We start from the raw sequence: 24,650 nt of genomic DNA on the forward strand, positions 1-24,650 counted from the left end.
TGATCCTGGGGCACACAATGGCAGAAACCTAAAAAGGTGGATGGGCCGCATTATGAAAGATCTTAATAGCAGGCAAAGGAGTTCAGAATTAATGCAGAAGACGAATGGGGGTGGAAGGTGTTTCGGAACAACGTGAGCAAAAGAGCAAGTGAAGGCAGACTTTTGGGAATGCAGCTCTCCTAACAGCGGGAAGGGTCACGCCACCTTTCGCCAGCAAGCCCGGCTCATTTGGGGATGGGATTTGACAAGTCGACTGCAATCATCTAGATATGAAGAAGCAACAGGTCTTGCGGCTGGATCTGAGGAGCAAAGCACAAGGAGAAGTCAAAAGTGAGTGTGAGTTTGCAGGGCGGATTGCCTGGGGAAGCGATGGTATCTCCGACAGAAATGGACATCAGGACATCTCCAGGACTGGAGAAGACAGTGGGCTTGGACTGACATTGAGGTGGTGGCTGGACGCCCAGGGGCGGGACAGAGCAGGTGATAGGAGCAGCAGGATGGAAGGACACAGACTACCCAGGCACAAAAGTCAGCTGTGAAAAAGTAAAACATCAGAGCGGACAATGTGAATAGGGTTTCTCTGAGGAAGGCAAGTGGGAAGAAAAGGGAGAGGAGTGAGGGGACACAGAGAGGGAACACGGGCGGGAGGGAAGCCAGAGCACACACAGCTGGGGAAGGAGGCTGAGAAGCCTGGCATCAGGTACCCAGGAAAAGGAGGAGGAACAGCCTCCAGAGGTGGTCAGCAGGGCCCAGAGTTCCAGAAAAATAAGAATTGACAGAGGCCATTGGGTTTGATTCATTTAAAAATACATATGGAGCATCTACTATGCCAAATGTCAGATGGGGTTAGGAGTTAGCCCCTTTGGAGGGGACATCTGCTGAGTGCCTCTGATGGTCCCAGGCTCTGAGCACAGTCCTGTGTGTGGACCCTGGAGACTGACGCTGAGTTCTTTCTCCCAGGAGCCTGTGTTTACAAAAGTTTCGATCCACATTGAGAAAGAATGGGAGAGAGAGGGCTGAGGGAAGAGAGGAGATGGAGGAAGAGGGAGTAGATGGGAAAATGGGTGCGGTTCAGAGCAGGCCACTCATTTAAAAATTCGGGCATTTAAAGGAAAGCGAGAGGTCGGAAGACAACTTGAGGGGACAGAAAAGTCTTACAACACTGCCCCCACCCCTCCCATCAAACAGGGAACACATGGATGCTACCAGGCAAGAGAAAAGGCATTGGTGTAGAGGAAGGGCAGAACTTGTCTGGCGGAGGTGGGATTATTGTTGAAGTAAATAGAAAACAGTTCCCATTTCCGAGGAGCCTGGAGAAACCTGTTTAACAAACACGGCAAAACCGTAAAGTGGTGACAAAGAGTCCGGGTGAGTGGTTCTGACAGTGGGGATTGGAAAATGTGAGAGCCAGAAAAGGGATCGAGTGGGAGAGGTGGTATCAGCAAAGGAAGGCTTCCTGGAGGAGGTGGCCGGTGACCAAAGTCTTGAAGGACCGGCGGAGAGGAGAGATCCAGGCATTCCCAGCGCGGAGCGGACTGGGCGCAGCTTTCCTCCGCCGAAAGGCTTCAGTGCCCTCCCCGGCTCCCCTTTTCCTCCCCGCGCCACCTTTCGCCAGCAAGCCCGGCTCAGGTTCCCAGCACTGACGTCAGCGGGCGATGACCTCAGCGCCGAGGAGGCGGCGGGGGCGGGGGCGGGGCGGGGGACTAGCGGCTAGGCCCCGCCCGGCCCGGAGCGCGCGGGGCGGGGCAGACATCCGGACCCGCCCCCATCCGCCGGCGGTAGCCAATGGGTGCCGCCGCGGGCTCCCCCGCCTCTCGGAACAGTATGAAAGGCACGTCCCGGGTGAAGTCCGGGTAGAGCCCGAGCAGCGGCCCAGCGAGCCCAGAGCAGCTGGTAGGCGGCACGTCCCATCGGCGACCTCTCACTGCTCCCCGCCGCTGCTACCTCCGTCCGAACCGCGCACGACATGAGCCAGGCCCGCTGGACAGGGAAAAGAACAGACATGCTCCCGGAGATCGCCGCCGCCGTGGGCTTCCTCTCCAGCCTCCTGAGGACCCGGGGCTGCGTGAGCGAGCAGAGACTAAAGGTTTTCAGCGGGGCTCTCCAGGAGGCACTAACAGGTGAGCCCCGCCAAGGATCCTGGCTTCCGTCGAGCCCCGCCACTGGGGTTCGGCCCCGCCTTCCTGCCTGGTCTGTTTTTCCTCTCCTCTTAGGGCAGGGTTCCCCTCGCGAGCAGCACCGGGACTCGGTTTCCCTCCAGCCCCCCGGGCGGCCCGCATCGCCGCGTTCACCTGGGTCGTGTCTCTCCTGAGCGGCCCTGCGCTCGGGTTTCGATGGATGATGGCTCTGGTGGGGCGCGTTCCTCCACGCAGACCCTTGTCCTGGAGTGCGAGCCCAGGCCCCGGCTTCTGTTCCGAGAGAGGAGGCACCTGCGGGCCTGAGTGCGAGCTCATTCCCCTTACTGAGACTTTCCAGGGGCGCTGGGGGCGAGCCAGCCCAGCCAGCCATGGGCTAGTTATGGGGGAAGAAGGCACAGTTGAGTTGAGCCTTCTCAACAACTTGGATCCTCATCGTGGTTCTTCAGGCGGCACAGGGCTGCGCTGTTCCCCGGGCGGGTTGTTGACTCGTTCGAAGTTGGAATCCCGGCCCCCTTTTTATGCTTTGGCTCCCCTTAGCCATCTGCCACCCATTATGGTACTGAGAAAGCCTTGTAGGTAGTAACTGCGCTCTGCGGGCCTGTGTGCTGGGGCGGGGGCGGCCTGACTCGGGAGGTTGACAGGAGATAAGCAGGGCAGCCTGGGGAGAGAAACCTATCTCCCAGCTGTTTCTAGCTGGTTGGCCGCCAGTCTCCAGCAGCGATAGCCATCTTCAAACGTGCCCACACAGATCCTACCTTCCGAGGAGCAACATCCATTTCATCAAAAACAACCGGGTTTTCACTTCTCTCACCACTGCCAGAAGGTCTCTGGCTTTTGTAGGAGGCAGAGGGGGCCTCTGGGGCCCAGGGTGGGAGACAGAGTGACTTGCTGTGAGTCTGACAATGAGGGCCGCCTTGCTGGCCTTGCAGCTTCAGCTCATAGGTCTCCAGAGGCCCTGCCTGGACAAGTCCTCCCCAGGCTCACCCCTCCTTCTTAAACAGAGAGTGTGCCAAAAGCAATACACTAGCTACTTGGGATGGCCCCGGAGCTGTGGGACTCCCTCCCTATACACCCTCACATCCTTGTCCTAGAAGAAGTGAGGGGGGAAATCCTGTAACGTTCTCTGCTTCAGTGGCCAGAGGATTTCAGGAGGGTCCTGGAACTCCTGAGAAACCACATTGCTCACTTACAGTCTCTGGGTTCCTTCCTCTACTCCTGTCTCTTCATCCCCATCCCCCCTTGCTGTAGCCTTCACAGCCCGGCTGCTCTAACCAGGGCATCTTCCTCTTGTTCCGTCCCCGCAGAGCACTACAAACACCACTGGTTTCCTGAAAAGCCGTCCAAGGGCTCCGGCTACCGTTGCATCCGCATCAACCACAAGATGGACCCCATCATCAGCAAGGTGGCCAGCCGGATCGGACTCAGCCAGCCCCAGCTGCACCAGCTGCTGCCCAGCGAGCTGACCCTGTGGGTGGACCCCTACGAGGTGTCCTACCGCATCGGGGAAGATGGCTCCATCTGTGTCCTGTACGAGGAGGCCCCGGTGGCTGCCTCCTATGGACTCCTCACCTGCAAGAACCAAATGATGCTCGGCGGGAGCAGCCCCTCGAAGAACTACGTGATGGCAGTCTCCAGTTAGGGTCCCCCGCCGCCCCCATCAGGCACGCTACTGTACTCATTCTGCCGCGACAACAGGCCACCGCATACCTCAACCTGGGGAACTATTTTAAATGAAGAGCTATTTATATATATATAAATATATATTATTTTTTTTAAGAAAAGGGGAGGAAAAAAAAAACCAAAAGATTTTTTTTAAAGAAAAATCCTTAAAGGGAGCTGCTCAGAAGTGGCCTCCCCAGGTGCCTTTGGAGAGAACTGTTGTATGCGCTTGAGTCTGGGACCCAGTGCCTGCCTACGGGAGGGGGCGAGTCGTGAGGGGGCGGACCTGACAGGGGTGAGGTGGGAGAAACTTGTCTGGCCCCCCAGGAAGATGTGAGAAGGGAGCAAGCAAGGTTAGCAACTGTGAATGAGAGTGGCCAGGATCTGGCGTGCGGCGGGGAGAAGAGAGACTGAGTTCAGACCTCTCTCTCCAGAGCAGGATACCTGCCTGCACCCCTGGGCCCTCTCCTCCTCAGGGGCATTCAAGCCTGGACTTCAATTATGCTATGTTACCTAATCTTCTCTTCTATTTTTCCGGGGAGATCTAGGGCAGAAAGTGAAAAGTCCTCTCCCAGTTACTTCTATCCTAAGCAGCTTTTCTTGAAATCATGACTTGTTTCTGATCTACACTCAGGGGCCTGTAGATGTTGCTTCCCAGGCAGGAAACAAAAAGCTTTTTGTTTTGTGGGGTTCATGGGGGCTAAGGCAGGAGTTAGAGGTTATTGGGGTTGGGATGGAAGGGTACCCTGCACAAAACCTTGGCTTTGCTATGTGCTGCTCTGTGCGGGGTTGAATAATTTGGGGGTGGTTTGCAATGGAATTTTGGGACCCAAAGAGTATCCACTTGGGGATATTTGTTTTTGGCCAAACCCTTCTTTTTGGAACCACACGAAACTCCTGATGCTGCCGCCATTACCCCTTCGAAAGTTGACTCAAAAGCTACGGGGAACTCCAGGTTCTTTATTACTGCCTTCTTTTGCAAAGCACAACACTCCTCCCTGACTCTCCTGCTCTTGTCCCCTTCTGGTTGGGTCATGGAGCTGCCCAACTTTCCAGAACAAGAGCTCTCACTCACTGTGCAATATGGCCTCCTGGATCCCAGGAGAGTCTGAAGGAGAACTGCTTCCCGGAACCTCCTGGTGCCCTGGAGGACTTAGGAAACTCTCCCTCCTCCCTCCATGCTCGGGACTCTGGCTGGCTGGTCAGCCTTGCAGGAGTTCCTTGGCTGAATGGGAGAATGCCCCAAGTCCTGCAACTACTTGGTATTCTTGTAGGGCTGACACTAAAAGCCACAATCCTGGGCATTGCTTTTTTTTTTTTTTCTTTTTTATGGTTTTTTTTTCTCCCCCTTCCGTGGTGCTCAGAGCACCCGTGGGGAAGTTGCTGTCTCAGTACAATCCAAGTTTGTCTCTAGACTTGTGCAATATTTACTGTTCTGGGTTGGAGCCCATGGAAGTCCATACTGGGAAGAAACCCTTCCTTCGGTTTTTCAGTGACATTAGCAAGGAGTCCCTCAGAAGGTCTTGAGTTTTCCAACCCCGAATCACTTTAGAAGGGGGTAGCTAGAGCATCTGGTGGACCTGGCACCCCTCCTACGACAGCCTACCTGGCTGTTGCCCCTTAGTGAGGAACTTTTCTCCCTAACCATCCCCCACCCCAGGGGTCCCTGCTCCACAGCCAGTCCCCTTCCCTGGATTCCTGAACTAGTCAGTTCTGACACAAAGGTGCTATTTACCAAACACTCTCCCCCACACACCCCATTCCTGCCAGGTCTGCCCCCTTTTCAACTCTAGACTCCAAGCTGCCTTCCCAGACCCTGCTTCCAGCCTTTCTTGCTTTAAAGATAACTTCAGGCCCGCAGACCCAAGAGCACCTTTTCTGGCCTGTGGGTGGAAATGAAGCTGTGAATCCCCACAGACTGTGGTGTTGCCTCTTGTCTACAAACAGGCCCCTGCCTTTTTAAAAGCAGCCTCACGGTCTCGTGCTTCATCTTCTCTCGTTTTTTGTTTTTTTCTTTTTTGATGTTCACTTTAAAAACAGCAAAACACCCAGAGCTGGACTGTTGAGCAGGCCTGTCTCTCCTATGAAGTAAAAATAATAGTCGTACATTTGTAAGCTATATTCTGACAGAAAAGTCAAAGGTTACTAATTGTATAATAGTGTTTTTATATGGAAGAATGTACAGCTTTATGGACAAATGTACGCTTTTTTTGTTGTTGTTGATACTTTAATAAAAATGTAGCAGTTGAAGCCGTGTGGTTTAGAGAAGGTCGCATTCCCACATCACTGAGCCTTTCCCTTGGAATCAAATCCTTTCTTGGTGTCTCAGTGTTTCCCTTCAGTGACCCCCGAAGGCCTATAGCATGTGGCTTGTATAAAAGAAAAATCTAGTTGTGTGACTCCTTCCTCCGTCCTTTAATGCATGTTCTCACTTCCCTGTGACCCTACTGGACGGGCCGGGGTTCTAGACTGAGCACTCCGGAGTCTGGCCAGGTCTCCTGCATCTGTTCTTGCTGGGCCTCGGCTGTGCTCACACATTTCCTCATTCAGCATGTGTGACCTGTCCGTCCACAGGAGGCACAGAAAATAATACACTTGATTGGGACTTATAGCCCGAGTCTCAGACTGAGATGGTGAGCTGGGGACCCCGAACCCGTTCCCAGGCTGGGGCAGAATTGTCAGAAAGTTCCAGGTCCAGGCTCTCTTGTCATCTCTGGGATGGCCATTTGGTACCTCCGTTCCTATTAGACAAAAACAGCTGGGCCGCAGTATCTGGGCCTTGCATACCAAGGCTATACCAGTCGCTAAAGAGCAGCTACTCCCGACAGCAAAGGTTTGTTACCAATTTATTACTCCCCCTGGCCATGTGGATCAGACATATGCAAGGAAATAAGAGCAGCCTTCATCATCCCAGGCTCCTGTGTTCTGTCCATGAGGCTTGACACAGGCTTCAGCACCCCCCACCCCACTTAGGAGCTCAGCATTTCCCACGGAGATCACCAGGACATCATGGACCTGGGCTAGTTTTGTTTTTGTTTTTGTTTTTTCCTAGCCAGCAGTGGGCTGTATTTAAATTAAATTTTAAACATATTGATTCATGAACAGAACCATTCCCCCCCTCCATCAACACAAGCTTCATTTCACACCTCCATGATCCTTGTCAATGAACTTGTGGTTGACCGAGGTGTCCTAGATGGCCGAGGGACCGGAGAGGCTGTGTATGGTACAGTGGGTGGGTAGAGGAGGCGGGAGATGGGGCTGGGGGAAGCCGGCTCATCTGTCTCACAGATAGACTTGATTATAGGACCCACTTGTGTCAAGACGTTATTTGAAGGAATGGTCGCATTTTCATCGGTGGCTTTGAACACAAATGTCCTAGGCACTCGTTTGTAAGGACCCACCTTGAGGGATGTAAGGAAGGGGTTAGGGATGCATTTTTGTCCATCCTGGTGTTTTATTCTTGTCAGCACCTATCTTCTTGTCTCCTAACAGGCTCCACTCATGAAGGAGATTTCATTGCGTTCCTACTCTCTAGCAGAAAGCCTGAAAGGGAGGGCTATCTGGAGGCCAAAGGGACATATCATTACCCACCAGTCTCCAAGCTAGGGTGACTGCAGAACAGCAGACTGATCTGGGGGTTGTTCGCGGCTCCTGGTAGCCTGACAGTCCCTCAGTGGACATGGGAGTGTTCTGTGACCAAGCACGGTCTTTTCTACTGTAGATCTGGCTCATTTCAGCAGGGGTGGGGAGTACCCCTTGGCCATCTGGGGGTCCAGAGGCTGTGGACCTGAATGAACAGTTCGAGGAGTTGTAGCTGATGGGTCTCATGTGTTCAGGGACTGGGCGTTGCTTGGTCCACTCTGCTCCCCGTTTCCCCACTTGGTACACCTCGCCCTCCTGGGAGACCTGTGCTCGGTCAGCTGTTTCTGGATGATATCACACTGTCCAGAGAGTGTGGATGGGGCCTGGGAGCTGCGGATTAAGAGCCCATCCCAGATTCTGATAAGGACATGTGGGTGGGGGAGGCCTTGATGCTTCAACAAGCAAGCCCAGGGGGAAGAAAGCCTCCCCTGGGAGTCTGACATCGCCTCTGGAACAGCCTCTCGTAAGCCAAGGCACTGAGGGCCTCCTGGCTTCCAGGGCCACACTGGCCCGGAGGCCCAGTGAAGCATGATCCCACGGAAGGAGTTCTGCACCAGGAGGGAGAATAGATGGGTTGTCGCTCAGGTTCTTCCTAATGAGCTGTGTGAACTTGGACAAGCCCCTCAATTTTCCTCTCAGAAATTAGGGAGTTGGATTAGATGACCTCTGTTTCTCTCTTTGGCTTTTGATTCTAAGTCATCTCCATTATCCTAGCAATCATGGAGGGCAAATGAGCCCAATTATGATCATTATTTTCAATTAGATGAACTGGAAGGTCACTTGGGTTGGGATGTGGAGAAATATACCTCCCCTTGCTTGACTCTGACTCTGGCCTATGATAAGCTTTCGATGTCAAGCACAGCGAGACAGTGCTGCAGAGGTCAGCAGCTCAGGCAGTGGGGTAATGTTGTCAGGGGTCTGATCTCACCTCTACTGCCCAGCTCCTGGCTCTGCCACCTGGAGCAAGTTACTTTACCCGGCCTCCATTTCCCCATTTGTAAAATGAGAGTAAGGATAGAACCATCTCAAAATGTTGAGAAGTATTAAATGAGGTCTAAACCACTTAGAATAGCTCTTGGCATATTTAAGTACTCTACAGGAGAACTGTAGTTTTAAGTAGAAGTTAATCTGAATTGGGAGATGACTAAGGACGCTCTGACATTCTGGTAACCAGGAGGAAACCATGTATTTAAGGAGTATTTCTATTAGAGTCTCCCTGGAGGGCGGCAGTTAACAACATCGGAGCAGCCTTTGGCCTCCCCCACTGAAAGATGATTTTCAGTCCTTTGCTGAAAAGTCTTCACAGCCCAGGGGCATCTGTCTGGCTCAGTCAGTAGAGCATGTGGCTTTTCATCTCCAAGTTGTGAGTTCAAGTTCCACCCTGGGTGTGGAGCCTACTTAAAATAAAAAAAAAACAAACAAACAGCAAGTCTTCAGAGTCCAAGAGCCCTTCCTGATGTCATGGAACCCAGAGGACGTACTCCCAAAGTCTATGCAGAACAAATGAATGCACTCATGCCTGATCTCTGCCATTTTTGCCCAAATGTACCATGTCCTCCCCGCCAGACATTTACCTTATTAGGAGGAGGGGAGCTCTGACCTCTTGGCTCCATGAGCTGCTTGTGAATTAATACCAAACTGGACTCTGTGCTCATTCACACACACAGTGGGTGGGGAGATAGATTTTCCAATAACAACTTTGCTTATCTCCATCCTGCCCACGGGTGGAATCACACCCACGCATTCCTTCTGGGAAGAGAGAGAAATGGGGAAGCTGAGAAGGGCAAGGCTGGTGAGTTCTGGAGAGTTCTGTACCCTCTGTACCACTTTTTTTGCAGAGCTGGCATGAAAAACATCTGAACTCAGTCTAAGCGGCTCTCAGGGCCCCGGATAATGATCTTACACAAACAAGCGTGCTGAGATGGGTGGTCTGTCCTTTTTGCAGCTTTGACAGGGGTCTGCTGCTCTGGACCCCCACAGCCCCAAGTCATTTTGCTCCCAGTTGAAGTGGCTCTCCCACTCTCCATCCCTGTTCCCATAAACGAGGGCAGGCCTTTATTCAATCCTTGTCCAGCAAGCCTGTTGGGCTGCCCAGAGCACATCAGATAAGGTGATGTTATAGCTGGGCAGGTCAGAGCGAGGGCTACTTTCTATACCCACACCAGCAGGAAGGGGCTGTTTAAACTTCGGTGGGCACCAGAGGAGCGAAGGTACGGCCAGGTCAGCAGTGAAGAAGGGCAGCCGGACAGAGACTGCCGTGAACACAGAGAGTGAGCTCAGGCTTTGTCTGAAAAGGACCCTGCCCTTTGGCTGTAGTCTGCTGTGCTCCTGGGAGACCAATGATACCAGACACTGTGATTTTTCAAGAGAAATCTGAAATAGAGACTTTTATTTCACATCTACCTAAGGCCTAACGATGACAACTGATTTTTTTTTTTAAGTGGTAAACTGCTTTTAAGTACTTATTTGCCTAGGTTTCCCGTTTGTGACTTGTGATGTGTTAGACCACCGGGGTGGGGGGCGGGGGGAGGTAGGGCTTTCTGACCCCAGCCCCCATACTAGGATGAGGCTGTGCATTGAGGACATCAATGGCACGCCATCACCATGCCTGTGATCTCTTGAAGGAACTTCCTAGCATGTTCCGGATAGGACCGAGGGCATACATGGGGCCTCTGCTTCCCCTCCAAGGATTAGATTAGAAGTAGTTCAGCCCACCTTCAACTGGTGCCCATTAACTCAGGCCTCTCAGTCTTTGCTCAAGGAATATTCTGACTCCTCCTATCTACCTACTTTGGTTAACTCTCATCTCTCAAGCTTTAGATCTTCTCTTCCAGCTTTTCAAAGACATTGTTCCTTCCCATGCTACCCAGTTTTTTCCTCTGTCCTAGTCCTTCTAACCCTGAATTTACTGCTAGAATGCAGGCCAGAGACCTTCCCTAAGCATTGTCTGGTGCTTAGTAAGTATTAGTGAATTTTGGTTGAACAGGTGAATGTTAAAGTTGCCAAGAGTGGAGGCTAATTGATGAAAGGAATTTGGAAGGAGTGGAAGAAAAAAAATCAAGTCTGTTTAAGGTGTGCCAGCCAAGGGTCCCAGCTCAGAATGGCTAACCTGTGATCTCACCTTCTTAAGAAAACAATCCTTTGAATCTTGCAGGCTCTTAGGTCTCTAAGCGCCTGCTATTGAAATGTAAATGTTACTTAGAGAGGGGTGGACACACTTTAAATCATAATGTAGGGGAACCTCAGTTATCAATTAACTCCCTAAAGTGGGTTTACCCAGAAGGTAAGGTCACCTGGACAGAAGGCTGGGTTATGACGTGTGGGGAAGGAATTCTGACCACAGTAGCAGGATAGGGAGAACTCACTTCAGAGAACTCACTTTGGAGGCCAGCTGCTGGGTGGTAGAAACACCCCCAGTCTTAAGAGTTGGGAAATAGGGGCCCTAGCTTTAGGTCTGACAAAAACTAGTATTGGATTAGTCTTTGACATTTTAGACTAATCTCTTCCCTCTTCTGAGCCTCCGTTTTCTCATCTGTAAAATGAGTCACTGGTGCTGAATCACCTCTCACCATCCCATTTCCATTTTCAAACAGAGCAGGAAAATCTCGGATTCCTCTGTGCTGTGTACTCCCAGGTCCTACCATGTCACACTTAAGGTAACACAACAGCCTTCCACACACCTCCCTACGGGGCCCAGCCAGCAGCCCAGGGCCACCGAAAACTTCATTTTCCTCAAGCCATTCCCTTTCTGCTGCCTTCCTTTGCCGTTTTGAGTTCCAAAATGGGGATACAAGGCTCTCCCAATCTTTCCAACTCCAGACACCCTGGGAAGTGGCCTCACAATGCCAGGACCCCCTACCTTCTCAATTCTCTGCTTCTCACCTTTCCTCAAGCCATGGCCACATCTCCAAGTCTCTCTACCCTGCCAGTTACAGCGGCCGCAAACCACTTGTGTAAGTACTCTGACATACTTTCCTCTAGGACAGGAGCCGGTGCTGGGCACTGAACACTGGCTGTTCCCACGCACTCTGCCGGGGGCCGTATACACAAAGCCTCTCCCTTGTGGCCCCCACAAGCACCCTGGGAGATGCTTCAGGCTCAGGCTCACAGACAAAGGAGGCAAAGCACCAGTAAGGACAGGGGGCAGTGGTGGAAACAGATTTATCTGGATGTGTCTGTCTCCAGAGTCCATGCTTTTCCCCCCTTCACCTGCCACCTCTCTGAGATGTCTTCCCTGAATAACTCCACTGAGCTCTTGAAAAACAGTCTCACCTGGAGGCTTTTCAACACTGATACCTATGGTTTTAAGTGCTTACACTTTCACAATAAATTCCTTATTCCAGGACCTCTTAATGATGTACACACATCGCTTATTACTGTTTACATCCGGATAACAAACACAGTCAGCACATCTCTACGCACCGCTTGGGGTTGATGTCTGGAGGCTTTGCAAGCTCATGGCCCCTCTCCGACTGTCAGCACACACGCCCCCCCTGGGAAGGACACTTGCCTTCTATTTCTCTTCACACCCCTGTGTGGGGCCCAGGCCTCAGTGTGTGCAGTCTGAGGGCGCTGGCCCTTGAGTGAAAGGCTGTGGTTGAGTAAACTGTGTCTGACCCTCAGGTGGCTGTGGGTCCCGCGCCTTCTCCCTGCCCCCTTCCACTCTTCCCACTCCGGAGGCAGGAAGGAAGGTGCCCACTCTGGGAGTTTCCTAAGAGGGGGTGAGGGAGCCCCCCGTGGGCTGGGGCCCCTGCGGACCCACGTGGCTCCCAGCTCATGGTCTGCACTCCAGCCAGCGTGTTCTTGGGCCCATGCTGGTGGTAGGGCTTGCCTGGCTCTCCGGAATCCAGTCTGTTCCACCCAGAGCCACAACCACTTGAAGTCGAGAGCAGTGAGTTGGCAGAGACCGAGGCAGATCTAGATAAGGCTGGAAATACATGGAGACTTTTCTTTGGAATAGGCTTTTACAGGACGTGGGCGGCTACCTTGGTTAAGGGTTCTATCTTCCCACCGGGATGGACTCCGTTTGAAAGGGAGGAGACCGCGGGAGGTGGGGGTGGGGTGGGGTGGAGAGGGGCGGAGGCAAAGCCTTCTGAGCCTTCTCTTCTTTATGGGTGTTCTTGCCCTGGTTCTAGGAAAGCTGGCTCTGGAGGGGACGATCCCTTTACGGGGATTGGTGGGGGAGGGGAGGGCGGACGGCGCGGCAGTGACCTTGCATTTGAGCAACTCAGAGGCTCTTTCTCAGCAGCCAGTGGGGGCCAGAAGTGCAACTAAGCACCTGAGCACCCCCACCCCCAGCTCCTCACAGGCCCAACTCCTCTGGCAAACTCTTTCTTCTTTCGGGTGGAGGTCCCCCTGCCAGCTGCCCTCTCCTCCAGGTGTTTCCTGTGGGCCCTTTGTTTGCCGGCTGGGTGGCTGAGGGCGGGGGCGGGGGGGGGGAAGGGGGCGTCTCTTTGGGCCTCCTGTTAGCCAATGGCCGCCTGCGGAGGGGAAGCCGGGGCTCCTGTATCTGGGGAGAACCGACCACAAGCAGCAGCTGCCTCCCAACACCTGCCCTGCTGCGAGTCTGTAAACAGTGCCGGGCCCAGGAGGCTTCCTCCGCAGAGCAGGGCGGAGGGGGCGGGGCGGGGCGCGGCGGGGTGTGTGTGTGTGTGCGCGCGCGTGTGCGTGTGCAGACCAAAGGGGGTCATTTCCCAAATGGATTGTCCAGAAGCTTCCCACCCCAGTTCTCCTTTCCCCAGAGGAGTCAAGGCCTAAAGTGTGGGTCATCCCAGGAACCTTAGGGCAAAGGACTCTAATCCCTACTGGATAAGCCCAGGCAGTACTGGGTCACCCTCCGCTGTCCACCTGCCACGAAGTGGATGGCATTGTTTCTCGAGGGGAAAGCCAAGAGCAGCCAGGTAAAGCTGAAATGACTGCACACCCCATCTTCACCAAGCCCTCCCCCCAGCACCCCCAGCACCCCCAACCACCCACACCCCCAGCCGGTTGGTGCAAAGCCACATGCTGTCTTGGGTTTCTTGCTGGCCTCTCTTCTCAGGAAGGTGGGCCTTATTTGTGGTTCAGGTTTCTCAATTTCAGCTTAAATAATCCAGTCATCTGGATGATTATTTTATTTATGTCTCCCTGTCAGATTATTGGTCCCTGGGGAGCTAGGCTGTTTGGCTGCTACATTTTATCTCCAGCACTTGCACGGGGGCCCTGCATATGGTGGGCTCACTACAATACTGCAAATGAATGAAGGGATGTTTCCTTTCTCATCCCTTTCTGTCTTTATGCTTGTGGTGGGCCAACAGAATAACAATAATAGCATCTGCGAACATTCACCTTGTTCATAATCTCGTTAAATCCTCAGAAACCCAGGCACTGATATTATTACTGTTTAACTAGAGAAGAGGAGACCGAGGCTCTGGAAGGTGAAGCCCAGGATCTACAGGTGTACCGCTACTGAGTGGTGGAGCCAAGTTCAAATCCAGAATGAGAAATGAGAAACAAGAAGAAAAATGAAGCCACAACTGGACCCATGGCTTCTTCTAATTCTTCCTGCCCTTCCTCAGTGCTCTGGTCTGCTGGACTCCAGGAACTTCTACACAAGGCCACAGTTCACATTACAGAAAGTCAAAAAAGATCAGAAAAATCTGAGATCTCAATCTTCCACATCTTTAAGTGCAAGCTCGGGTTGTCTCTCCTCTATGAAATCCTTGCCATTTGTCCTGAAGTAACTTTACAAAAACCTTCTGAACTCTCAAAGGAAGGAGTTGCTGCTCCCTCCCTCCCCAACTCCCAGATGGGGTTTTGTGTCCATATGTCTTCCATGAATTTTCTTTTTTGTTTATGTATCATATTTCCTTCGACTATAAGCCCCTAGAGATCACCTCTGAATAACATCTGAGTCTAATACAGTACCTGGGTCTGAATCTGACAGCAAGAGGGCTGGGGGACAAGGTCTTCTGTTCTAGGTACTCGCGTGACCAGCCCCTCCTCTGCCCTTTGTGCCTTTCCAGTTGGAGACATCTCAATCCTGTAGGAATGAACCAACCAGATGGATTGCTTCATCCCTCGCTGCTGATTTCCCAGCCCTGGTGCAAAACACAGGAACTCCCTGTGTTCATTGTGACCCACTTCCTTTCTTCCCTGGACCTGCCAGGGTGGAGGCTTAGGTCCCAGTGGCTTTCTCTTGTTTTTCCAAAAGGCAAACAACCTCCCTGTCATCGTTGCTGCTTGACCAAGAGACTTCCCCTGTGTCACCTCCCAGGCGGGGAAAACAAAAAATGGAACGCTGAGGGTGTCGTGGGATGAGATTCAAAGACAAGGTGGAACAGGACATACATGCACTTGTTAAAATTATAGTATTATTGGAAGGTGAGGAGTTGGCGTGGATCGACGCTGAGCTTGGAGTCCAGGGTCTGTATCTGGAGTCTAGTACGGGGCCAGCTGTGTGCGATGACTTGGAAGACCTTTGCTCTTGGTTGAGTGGCAGCTTTTGGTCTGCCCTTTGATACCCTAAGTTGGGTCCTTGGGAGATGCCCAGGGTTGGGGGAGGGCAGAGATGAGGAAATAAAGTTTTTGTCCTTAGGGTATCGCCAGTGCAAAGGAGGTGATGGGATAATTACATACGAGATTAAATGGAAATGACACAGAACGATGCATGACACAGAAGTACGTGCCCAGATGGTTGTTAGACACATGGAAATGGTCAGGGATGGGTGAGGTTAGCTAGAGTGAGGATTGGGAAAGAGAGATGTTTTGAGAAATGCCTTTACTATCTTCTGCTGGAGAGAAGAAGCCCAAACCAGCTGAGCACAGTCACCTCTGCCAACACAAACAACAGGAGGTCATGTGGGTGGATGGAAGGGCAGGGGCATGAAGCCAGGTAGGGGGAGAGTGGAGAGCTCTGTCCTCTGTGTCCCTGGGCAGCAACTCTGCTCCATCCCCTCTCCTCATCCCCCAACCCAGCACCAGCCACCGCCCCCCCCAGCGCCACCAGACCACACCTTCTGCAGAAAATACAATGGTGGGTACAGTTTAGCCCAGAGGCAGGCCTGTGGCCTCAGAATCATAATTTTGCGTTTGCTACACTTTTATTGTTTTAAGAGCCAAGGAATGGTTGCCCTTTGCTTTGATTTTTTTGAGATCTCTTAGCCCCTTAACCTAAAGTTCCCCCTAAGCCTCCCTAATGGGGCTGGGCTGATGCTGGAAGACAGAGAGAGAAGGGAGACAAAAATCGGAGACTCAAGAGCCTGGCGGGTGGGTGGGGTAAGCAGGGGGAGCCTCCATCATTGCTGGATAAAAAAAGGATCTTTGTATCGCCCTAGACCTTTCTGCTTTCAACTGCCTCACAAAAGAACAGGTATGAAGTACTTTAAAAATGTTGAAAGTGCCATGCCCAGTCTACCTCCTGGGAGGTATGGGAGCGGGGAAATTGAGAGTAAAGCCTTATATTTGCACAGCTTCCCCTGTGTAGAGAACATCGGATTGCACATCAGCTTACTATCCAGGGCGCTGGGAGGCAGAGGCCGCAGGTGATTTTTACCCCCCACCGACAGAGAGAAAACTGGGACTCCAACCACGGGGATGACCTGTCCAAGTTACACAACAACCAGATGGTGAGCTGAGAGCAGAGTCGGGTCCTCTGATTCCTGGTCCACTCTTCTCCGTGAGCTTCTGACGTTGGAGAGCGTGTGCGGATTATTTTGACGGGATCCCATTCTAGAACAACTCGAACTTGATTATTTAATGGCAGAAGACCCTGATCCCACTGTGTTCCACCTGTCCCAAGGCCCTGGATTGTCCATTTAACTCTATTTCTGAAGAGGCAAAACAATGCCTAGTCAAGGGATTTTGCGACACGAAAACCTCAAAGCACAAAGCCCTGAACTCCCGTGGCCCAGCCCGGCTGCCCCACATTGAGGTGTCCCTTCCCCAGGCGGGGCCCTGGCTCTGCAGGGAGTTGGCCAGAAGCCACGGTTGCAGAGCCTCCCCAGAAGAGGACAGATGGGCAGGCTGGCCCCAGCGCCAGTGCTTTGAACAACCTTTTTGTTTTCCAGCCAAACATCCAGTCTCAGTTCCCTGCCATCCCCCCAACTCCCTGGCAGCCTCCCACCCCCAGCCCCGCCAACGTGTGCGTGTCTTTGGGCTGGCTCTGAGGAGCCGGTGGGCTCTGGAGGGATGGCGGCTGTTCTTTATGACCCGGAGCCGATGAAAGAAGGCTGGCAACTGTTGCCATCTGTCTGGTGGGACGTCATCAGGGACATTCTCGCCCATTCACTCCTTCACGCACCACTGGGCTCCGGCCTTTGTTTGGTTGGCTGGCCCTGGGGTGGGGGTGGGGTTGGGGGGGGCCTTCTGTTAGGGCAGTTGAGGGAGGCAGCGAGCTTCTTTGTGTCTGGACCAAACTTTCAGTGACTCACTAAGATAATTTGCATGAGGACGCTGCCCAAGGCCCAAACCCCTCAAGTGATTGACAGCCACCTCCCCTCTTCTGCCTGTAGCTCCCTGGGGTTGGAGAACATGACCCCGAGCTCCTCTGCAGGGCTAGGGAGTTGGAAAAGCCACTCTGGTTCTCTCTCTCCACCCTCTGTCCCCATCCCTTTCCCAGCTCCATATGGGGCTGGTGTCTTCCTCTCTCCCCACCCCCATCCATCCCTTAGAGTTCCTCGCTTTTTGTTTGGTTTCTGCGGCCTGGCAGAGGGGCCTGAGCAGGAGAAAAGGCCCATTAGCTGCCCGACAGCTGAGTAGGAAAAGAAAGGAGCTGAATAGAGCCAGTGGGGTTGGCAGCCGTCCAAGCCAGCTCCTGGTCTTTGAATAACACCCCAGGCCAGGGGCTGGGATCAGAGTGGGGGAGGCTTTGGGGCATTTAATTATTTAAAGGTCTCAATAAAAGGAGTTAAGTCCCTGGGGAAGGGGGAGGCTAGGCAGATGGTGTGGCCAAGGATCTGGGAATCTGGGTGCTGGTAAGCCAAGATAGGGGTGGGGGAGGTAGGGAGTGCGGAGCCAGAGGTCGGAGCTCAGGCTGTAAGAGGGCTGGAGGAAGTGAGTCGGGGATTGCTCTTCAGACCACAGCAGTGGCCCACAAGTAGCTTTTCCCTACACCAGGTGGGAGTAGGGGCTTAGCCTTTCTTTCCTGAACTCCTGCCTGTCCCCACCCCAGCCAACCTCAAAGTTCACATCTGCCCTAAGTGAGGTCCAAAGCTGGAAAGTGTGGGGATCACCCCTTTACCTCTCTACTGGCACTTAGGGATGGTTCAGATGGATTCAACAACAGTGATCGGGGCTGGGCAGATGGATGGCAGGGTTTTCCCGCCAGCCCTCCCTCGCTCCCTCTTTCCCTCCCTTTCTCCTTTCCTTCTCTTTCTTCCCTTCCCTTCCCTTCTTTCTTCTTCATAGTAAAATTCATATATCATAAAATTCGCCATTTTATCTGGTTTCATTCTATATGGTGAGACCATACAGTGAGTCCGTGAAAGTACTGATGAGGCAAATACTTGGAGTTCCTGCTCTTGGGGGCAAACCCATCGCAGACATTTTCTCTGACAACATCGCAGTAAGGGCTCCATCATGAAGATCAAGGTCAGATGGGCCCCCTAGGTGGAAACATACTACCTAGGTTCCAGTCTGGCGTTGCCATTTACTAGCTCTGTGACCACAGGCAAGGTACTTCTCAATGCCTCAGTTTTCTCATCTTTAAAATGAGCATAAAATATAGTGCCCATTCTGTGTTGTTGAGGGAATTAATACGTGAGAAGAGCTTAGAAGAGTGCTTGGATCGGGGCGCCTGGGTGGCTCAGTGGGTTAAAGCCTCTGCCTTCATCTCAGGTCATGATCTCAGGGTCCTGGGATCGAGCCCCACATCAGGCTCTCTGCTCAGCGGGGGGCCTGCTTCCCTTCCTCTCTCTTTGCCTACTCGTGATTTCTGTCTGTCAAACAAATAAATCTTAAAAAAAAAAAAGAGTGCTTGGATCTTAGTAAGCACAAAGTTTTATTAAATATTAATATTACCCTTTCCAGCCCAGGAGGACTTTATGTAGGTTACACAATGGAAACTGAGAGAAACAGGGCATTTGGGAATTGGAACAGGGCATCTGGGAACTGGGTATGAGGCCAAAGGAGAATTTGGGAAGGACAACAATTTACTTCCCCCTTCTCCCATTTGTAAGGAGCTGTGGTTGGAAATACCGTCACAGTGCGTCTCCGTAACCCCCTTCCCACCTGCACCCCTCTTCCACCTTCCCCAGACTGAGCCAACAGCTGTAGGTCCTCAGGCTCCGAGACCTTCCGGTCCAGACCCTTGCTGTGTGGCATTTCGGGCAATACCGTTAGCCCCATTTTACCGGTGGAATAACCAATCCAAAAGGTCAGGGCGCTTGAGATTTGATTCTTTTGCTTCCTGGGGCTTTTGTCACTCTCCTTAGCCCCTCCCAGACTGCAAGATTACCGGGCATGAGGCGGTCACTGTGGGACACACACCGAAAGACAGCCTCTTTGTTAGCACGGCTTCATGTCTTCCCTTGCCCTGCCTGGTGGGGTGTGTTTTCCGCACCTGCCAGCGGAGGCAGTTCTCTCGTCCTCAACCTGTCTGGGGGGCAGTGGCGATGTCTTTCAGCCCGGGACAGCGGAGGATCCCACCCGGGACCGCCTGGAATCAGAGCTGCCTGTCGAGGGTGGAGAGAGGGCAGGCTGCGGGGGCGAGGGCAAGCAGGTGTCTGGCTCCCTCCCTCCCGGATATGGGCCGAGGGAGGAGCCCTGGGCCGGCCACCCACCCAAGTCCCTCAATCCTCCATCGAGCAGCTGGCTGGACCTTGAAACTTGACCAAACGCGCTCGCTTCTGTTCTCAGAGCTTGGCTACAGCGCCGGCGCCCAGGCGTCCTCTCGCTCTGGGAAGCCCCACCTTGGTAACAGGCTGCTGATTGGCTGGAGGGGCAGCAGAGCGGGCCAATCAAAGTCTTCCCTGACGCGAGAGGTTCGGCCAAGAAGTTTTTAAAGAGGGGACTAGGGGCGGGGGCACTAGGTGGTTGCGGAGCTCAGTTGCTCAGCCCATTGACTGCGGAGGTTGAGGCCTTTCAGAAGGAAGCGGAAAGGCGGAGTGCGGCCTTTCGGCGTGGTTGTTGTGGTGCCAGGAGTCCCTCCCGTCCGCCACCTGCTGCCTGAGTGCCTTGGGTCCCTAAAACGACCGTCGTGTCCCCGCTTCTTTTACACTCTCGCAGCCATTCTTGAGCAAGTCTAGAGATTCTGAATTTCTGTCCTCTTTCCTAAGTCCCTGTAGATAGGGGCGTTTATCTCCCCAAGTTCCTTCCCTGGGCCCTCTTCGCTCACCCACCTCTAAAACCAAACTGACCATTGCTTCATTATACTGTACGCATTGCCACCAGCCTCATGCGCTCCGATACAGTATATATTTGTGAGGACACCTTGTGAGTGTTGTAAGAGAAAGTATCTTGAATAGCTTTGTTCCCCCAGCCCAACCTACACAAACATACACACACACACACAGACTCCAAAGACTGAGCGTGGGAGCAACAAGATGAGGACTAGAGACAGGTGACCAGGGGTTGACTTCAGCCTCTTCCACTTAATGACTGTGTGATCTTGATCTGAACCTATTTCTTTTCATGAAAAATGTTAAAGATAATAGTGCCTGCCTTCTAGCATTACTATGACAAAATACCTAAAACGTGAATGCTTACTAATGTTGCTGTCATTTCAGTTATTCAGGCAGTATTCCCTGCCCACATTTAATTTTAGTCCTCCATTCTTGATTTGGCTGGGATGGAGAACTCTCGATTTTAGGGACATTTAAGATTTCTTTCTATAAGGCTACTATCCAAAATCTATAGTTTATCCAACTCAACACCAAAAAACAAATAGCCAATTAAGAAATGGGCAGAAGACATGAATAGACACTTTTCCCAAGAGGACTTCCAGATGGTTGACAGACACACAAAACTATGCTCAGCATCACTCATCATCAGGGAAATACAAATCAAGACCATAAGGAGAACCCATCTTACACCTGTCAGAATGGCTAAAACTAACAACACAGGAAACAATAGGTATTGATAAGGATGTGGAGAAAGGGCAACCCTCATGCACTGTTGGTGGGAATGCAAAATGGTGCAGCCACTCTGGAGAACAGTTTGGAGGCTCCTCAGTTAAAAATAGAATTACCCTTTGATCTTATTATTTACCTAAATAATTTTACCTTATTATTTACCCCAATATTTACCCAAACATTATTGCATTACATTAATACAGATTTGAAGGGACACATGAACCTCAGTGTTTATAGCAGTATTCTCAACACTAGCCAAACTATGGAGAGAGCCCAAACGTCCCTCAACTGATGAATGACTAAAGAAGATGTGGTAGATATATACAATGGAATATTACTCAGCTGTCAAAAAACAAAATCTTGCCATTTGCAACGACATGTTTGGAGCTAGAGTGTATTCTGCTAAGCAAAATAAATCAATAAGAGAAAGACAAATACCATATGACCTCACTCATATGCAGAATTTAAGAAAGAAAAGAGATGAATGTTAGGGAAAGGGAGGGACAAAGAGAGAGGGGGAAACAACCCATAAGAGACTCTTAATGATACAGAACAAATTGCAGGTTGCTAGAGGGAGGTGGGGTGGGGATTGGCTAGATGAGGGATGGACATTAAAGAGATCACTTATGTTGAGCACTGGGTATTGTATGTAAGTAATGAATCACTGAATACTACTCCTGAAACCAATATTACACTATATGTTAACGACCTAAAATATTTTTAAAAGATTTTATTTATTTATTTGACAGAGAGAGAGAGAGAGAGAGAAGGATCACAAGGAGGCAGAGCAACAGGCAGAGAGAGAGGGGGGAAGCAGGCTCCCTGCTGAGCAGAGAGCCCAATGCGATGTGGGGCTCCATCCCAGGACCCTGAGATCATGACCTGAGCTGAAGGCAGAGACTTAACCCTCTGAGCCACCCAGGTGCTCCCAATGACCTAAAATTAAAGAAAAAAAAGAAAAAAAGGAAAGAAAAGATTCCTACCCATTAGGCAATATAAGACATAGACTAAAACTTAGTATAGGGTCCGGCTTTTAGCTCTTGGATTTTTACTAACGGAGAAATGTCTTGGCAGGACAGAATTCCTTTTTTGCTCCAGGACTTTTCTTCAAATTCCTCTCTCAAAAGTTTTACAAAAAGCAGCATCTGAGGATTTATAATCCATGCCATTTGAATAGGATTTGACATTGTCCTTTTTTTATGGACTTGTGGGGTGTGCCCTATCTCATCTCCCGCATATGCCTACATTAACACCAAGATGATTGTTTTTCTCCAACCGCTTCTGCAGGCTTCACCTCCCCACAAATACTACACCCTGGTACACCGATTTTTATCAGGGAACAGAGACTGGAAATTCAGTGCTCAGGGATCCCTCTTGGCCATCCAGTTCTAAGCCCTGCTGGGCCCTGTTGCTGTCTGAAGGGCCTTCATGGATGTTGTGCATTGTTCAAAACAAAGGCAATGATGGGGGGGGGCTACCTCGGTGGTGCAGGGTGATGGGTGTGGGGAGGAGGGCAAGGAGTGCACAGTACTGAGGTATAGTTCAATGGGAAGTAGTAGACCCGGGTTTCAGTGTCAAGTGTATGCCATTAGAGTTAAATCAATCAAAAGTGGCAGGTCTCAATTACTCTATCTGTAAAATGGAGAGAATCATACTTGCCTCCTTACTGGGTAGATATTTTAGGAAAAGAAATGAAGCCATATAGTTGAAAGCACTTTATAGAAAAAAAAAATAAAGCTGTGTGGGGTGGGTGGGTGGGTAATAGGCTGATAGATCCATTTTATATCACTGTTTTCATTGGGCCCCAGAGAATATGATCCAACAGGCGTTACTAAAAAACTTGGAAACAAGCTCTGTGCTAACTCTTGTGGGTATGTGAAGGAATCATATGACATAACCTCTACTTTTAAAGAACTTACCATCTAACCAGTTCACTCCACTACCCCATGAAACGTTGATGTGTGGTGCTGACTGTGGGCTTGCAAGGAAGTTTCCAGACCCAATCCAATGTGACACTACATGGATTGTCTGATGATGTGACAATGAAGCCGGGAGGTAGGGGTGCCCCCCACTGGGGCCAGCACAGCTGCTGACCTCTTACTCTTGCCTTTCTGTCCTTGGCAGGGCACAGGAGCCTTACAGACCACCCTTACCGCTGCCTTACCAGTGTCCATGAGTCATGACCTCATGCCTCGTGACGGGCTTGCGGGGACAACTGTGCATTCACCGGGGTCTCCTCACCTGGGCTGATGCTGCCCTTCACCTGCAGTCATGGAGGTTCCTGTTCCTGACACTTCCTCACCTGTACCCTTCCGCCACCGCTAGTTACAAATTCCATCACAACTACTGTAATGGCAGCAGCTGCTCCAGGGGGGACCTGGGGTGGGACACTGGGGTGCTCTTGTCGCCATCCCTTCTGTGCTGGCCAAGACAGGCCACTTCCCTTCCCCCTTCACTGGAGGAAGAAGGGCGCTAGGGTACCCCTTCTGATTTCTACATTTGCCCCAGATAGACTAGAAAAGATGCAAGGTGCTCACCTTTTCCCCCAGCACAGACGGCTGTGCCCCTTTGGGGACTGCCCCCAACCTTCTTGGTTGGGGAAGCTGGTCTGCAACAGGGTGAAGGACCCGTTCTGTTGCTCACGCTTGGTAGGAAGGTTCCAGCTTCAGCAGATTTTGGGATTGCCCCCCCAAAAGTCTCATCCTAACTTCCGAGGAAGAATAGGTCCGTGTAATTGCTATCATCTTTGAAAATAAAAGCTGGGCTATCCTAATTAAAATAAAAATCAGTACCAAGTCTCCCCCATCAGACTGTCCAAATAACTCAGGTCTGAAGCAGTATTTGGCCTTGTGGGATGTGGGGAAGTGGGTGCTGTCATGGACCATCGGTGAGAATGTACATTTTTGTACGCGCGCTTTGGAGAGCAGGCTGACGGCATCTGGTGGAGGTAATGGGCTCAGACTTCACAGTCGGCCGTTCCCTCCTGGGTTCTTAACAGGGTGGTGCTTTCGGCCCCCAGGGAATATTTGGCAACCCTGGAGACATTTTAGAATGCTTTGTTTTCTATTTATACCAACCCAGAAATATGTCCCCTTTCTTTTGCTCTGTTCTTTGGTTTGGTGCGTATGTGATGCCTACCTTGGACTGCTTTTGCGGTCATCAGGATTTCATCCCCAGCACCTGGTCTGTGCTGCCTGGGTCTTAGTGTTTGCCTGGTCATCCATCCCCAAGCCCCTGGAAACATCTGTCTGACATCCTGTAGGAAGCTCTTCTAGTCTGCCTTTGGGGAGTCCCCTTTAGATGAAATAATGGATTGAATAAAGTACCCCCAGATTATTCATGTCTGTCTAGAATCTTAGAAAATGGTCTTATTTGGAAACAAATAGGGATCAGGATGAGATCATTATGAATTAAATCCAATGACTAAGAGACAGAGACAGATACGGAGAAGGACACGTGAGGATGGAGGTAAGCAGAGGTCGGAGTGGTGCTGCCCTAAGCCGAGGAAAAGGGGAGCCAGAAGCCGGAAGCATGAAAGAAGGATTCTTTCCCCAAAGCCGTCAGAGGAAGCCTGGCCCTCGTGGCACCTTGATCCTGGCCTTCTGGACTCCCGAAATCCAAAGGAATGAACACATTTAAAAAAATTGTTTATGCTGGGGCACCTGGGTGGCTCCACTGGTTAATCATCTGCCTTTGGTTCAAGTCATGATCTCAGGGTCCTGCTCCCTGCTCAGCAGGGAGCCTGCTTTTCCCTCTCCCTCTGCCCCCCTCCCCTCCATTCATGTTCTCACTCACTGTGCTCTCAAATACATACATACATACATACATACATACATACATACATACATACATACATAAAAGAAAACACGATCATTGAGGCTAATGAGAAATGCCCAATGAGAAATACTTTTCATATTTCCAAGGTGCTGAAGGGCTGTGAGCCTTCACGTGTGAGGACAGGCCGGGAGACCCCACCGGACACTTGCCCTGGGCTTGTCACCAGGGCTTGCCCATTTGCGATAGTGCCCCCTCCCCGTCTTCCTGGGTCACCTTTATTCCTAGTCTTCAAGCTGCTTGTGTCCCTGCCACGCTGACCACATAGAACCATATCTAGTTCTATTTTGGGACTCGGGTTTTGTGGCTCCTTCCGTGGAATAGCTTT

At 51.5% G+C, this 24,650-nt stretch overlaps 1 protein-coding gene and 1 long non-coding RNA gene across 2 annotated transcripts; both read left to right on the forward strand.

The window, feature by feature from the left end:
• Positions 1-319: 319 nt before the first annotated feature.
• LOC116576222 lies at positions 320-14,283 on the forward strand. Its single transcript, XR_004280076.1, has 3 exons — positions 320-334; positions 4,373-13,339; positions 13,795-14,283. It is a non-coding gene; the product is annotated as an uncharacterized LOC116576222 (long non-coding RNA).
• Positions 1,834-6,047, forward strand: BTG2 (BTG anti-proliferation factor 2). The gene is made up of 2 exons (XM_032318193.1): positions 1,834-2,120; positions 3,443-6,047. Exons 1-2 carry the CDS (start codon positions 1,967-1,969, stop codon positions 3,775-3,777), a joined length of 489 nt encoding a protein of 162 aa, XP_032174084.1. The 5' UTR covers positions 1,834-1,966; the 3' UTR covers positions 3,778-6,047.
• Positions 14,284-24,650: the final 10,367 nt, after the last annotated feature.

This window comes from Mustela erminea, chromosome 17, assembly GCF_009829155.1.
Source record: "Mustela erminea isolate mMusErm1 chromosome 17, mMusErm1.Pri, whole genome shotgun sequence".
Lineage (NCBI taxonomy): Eukaryota > Metazoa > Chordata > Mammalia > Carnivora > Mustelidae > Mustela > Mustela erminea.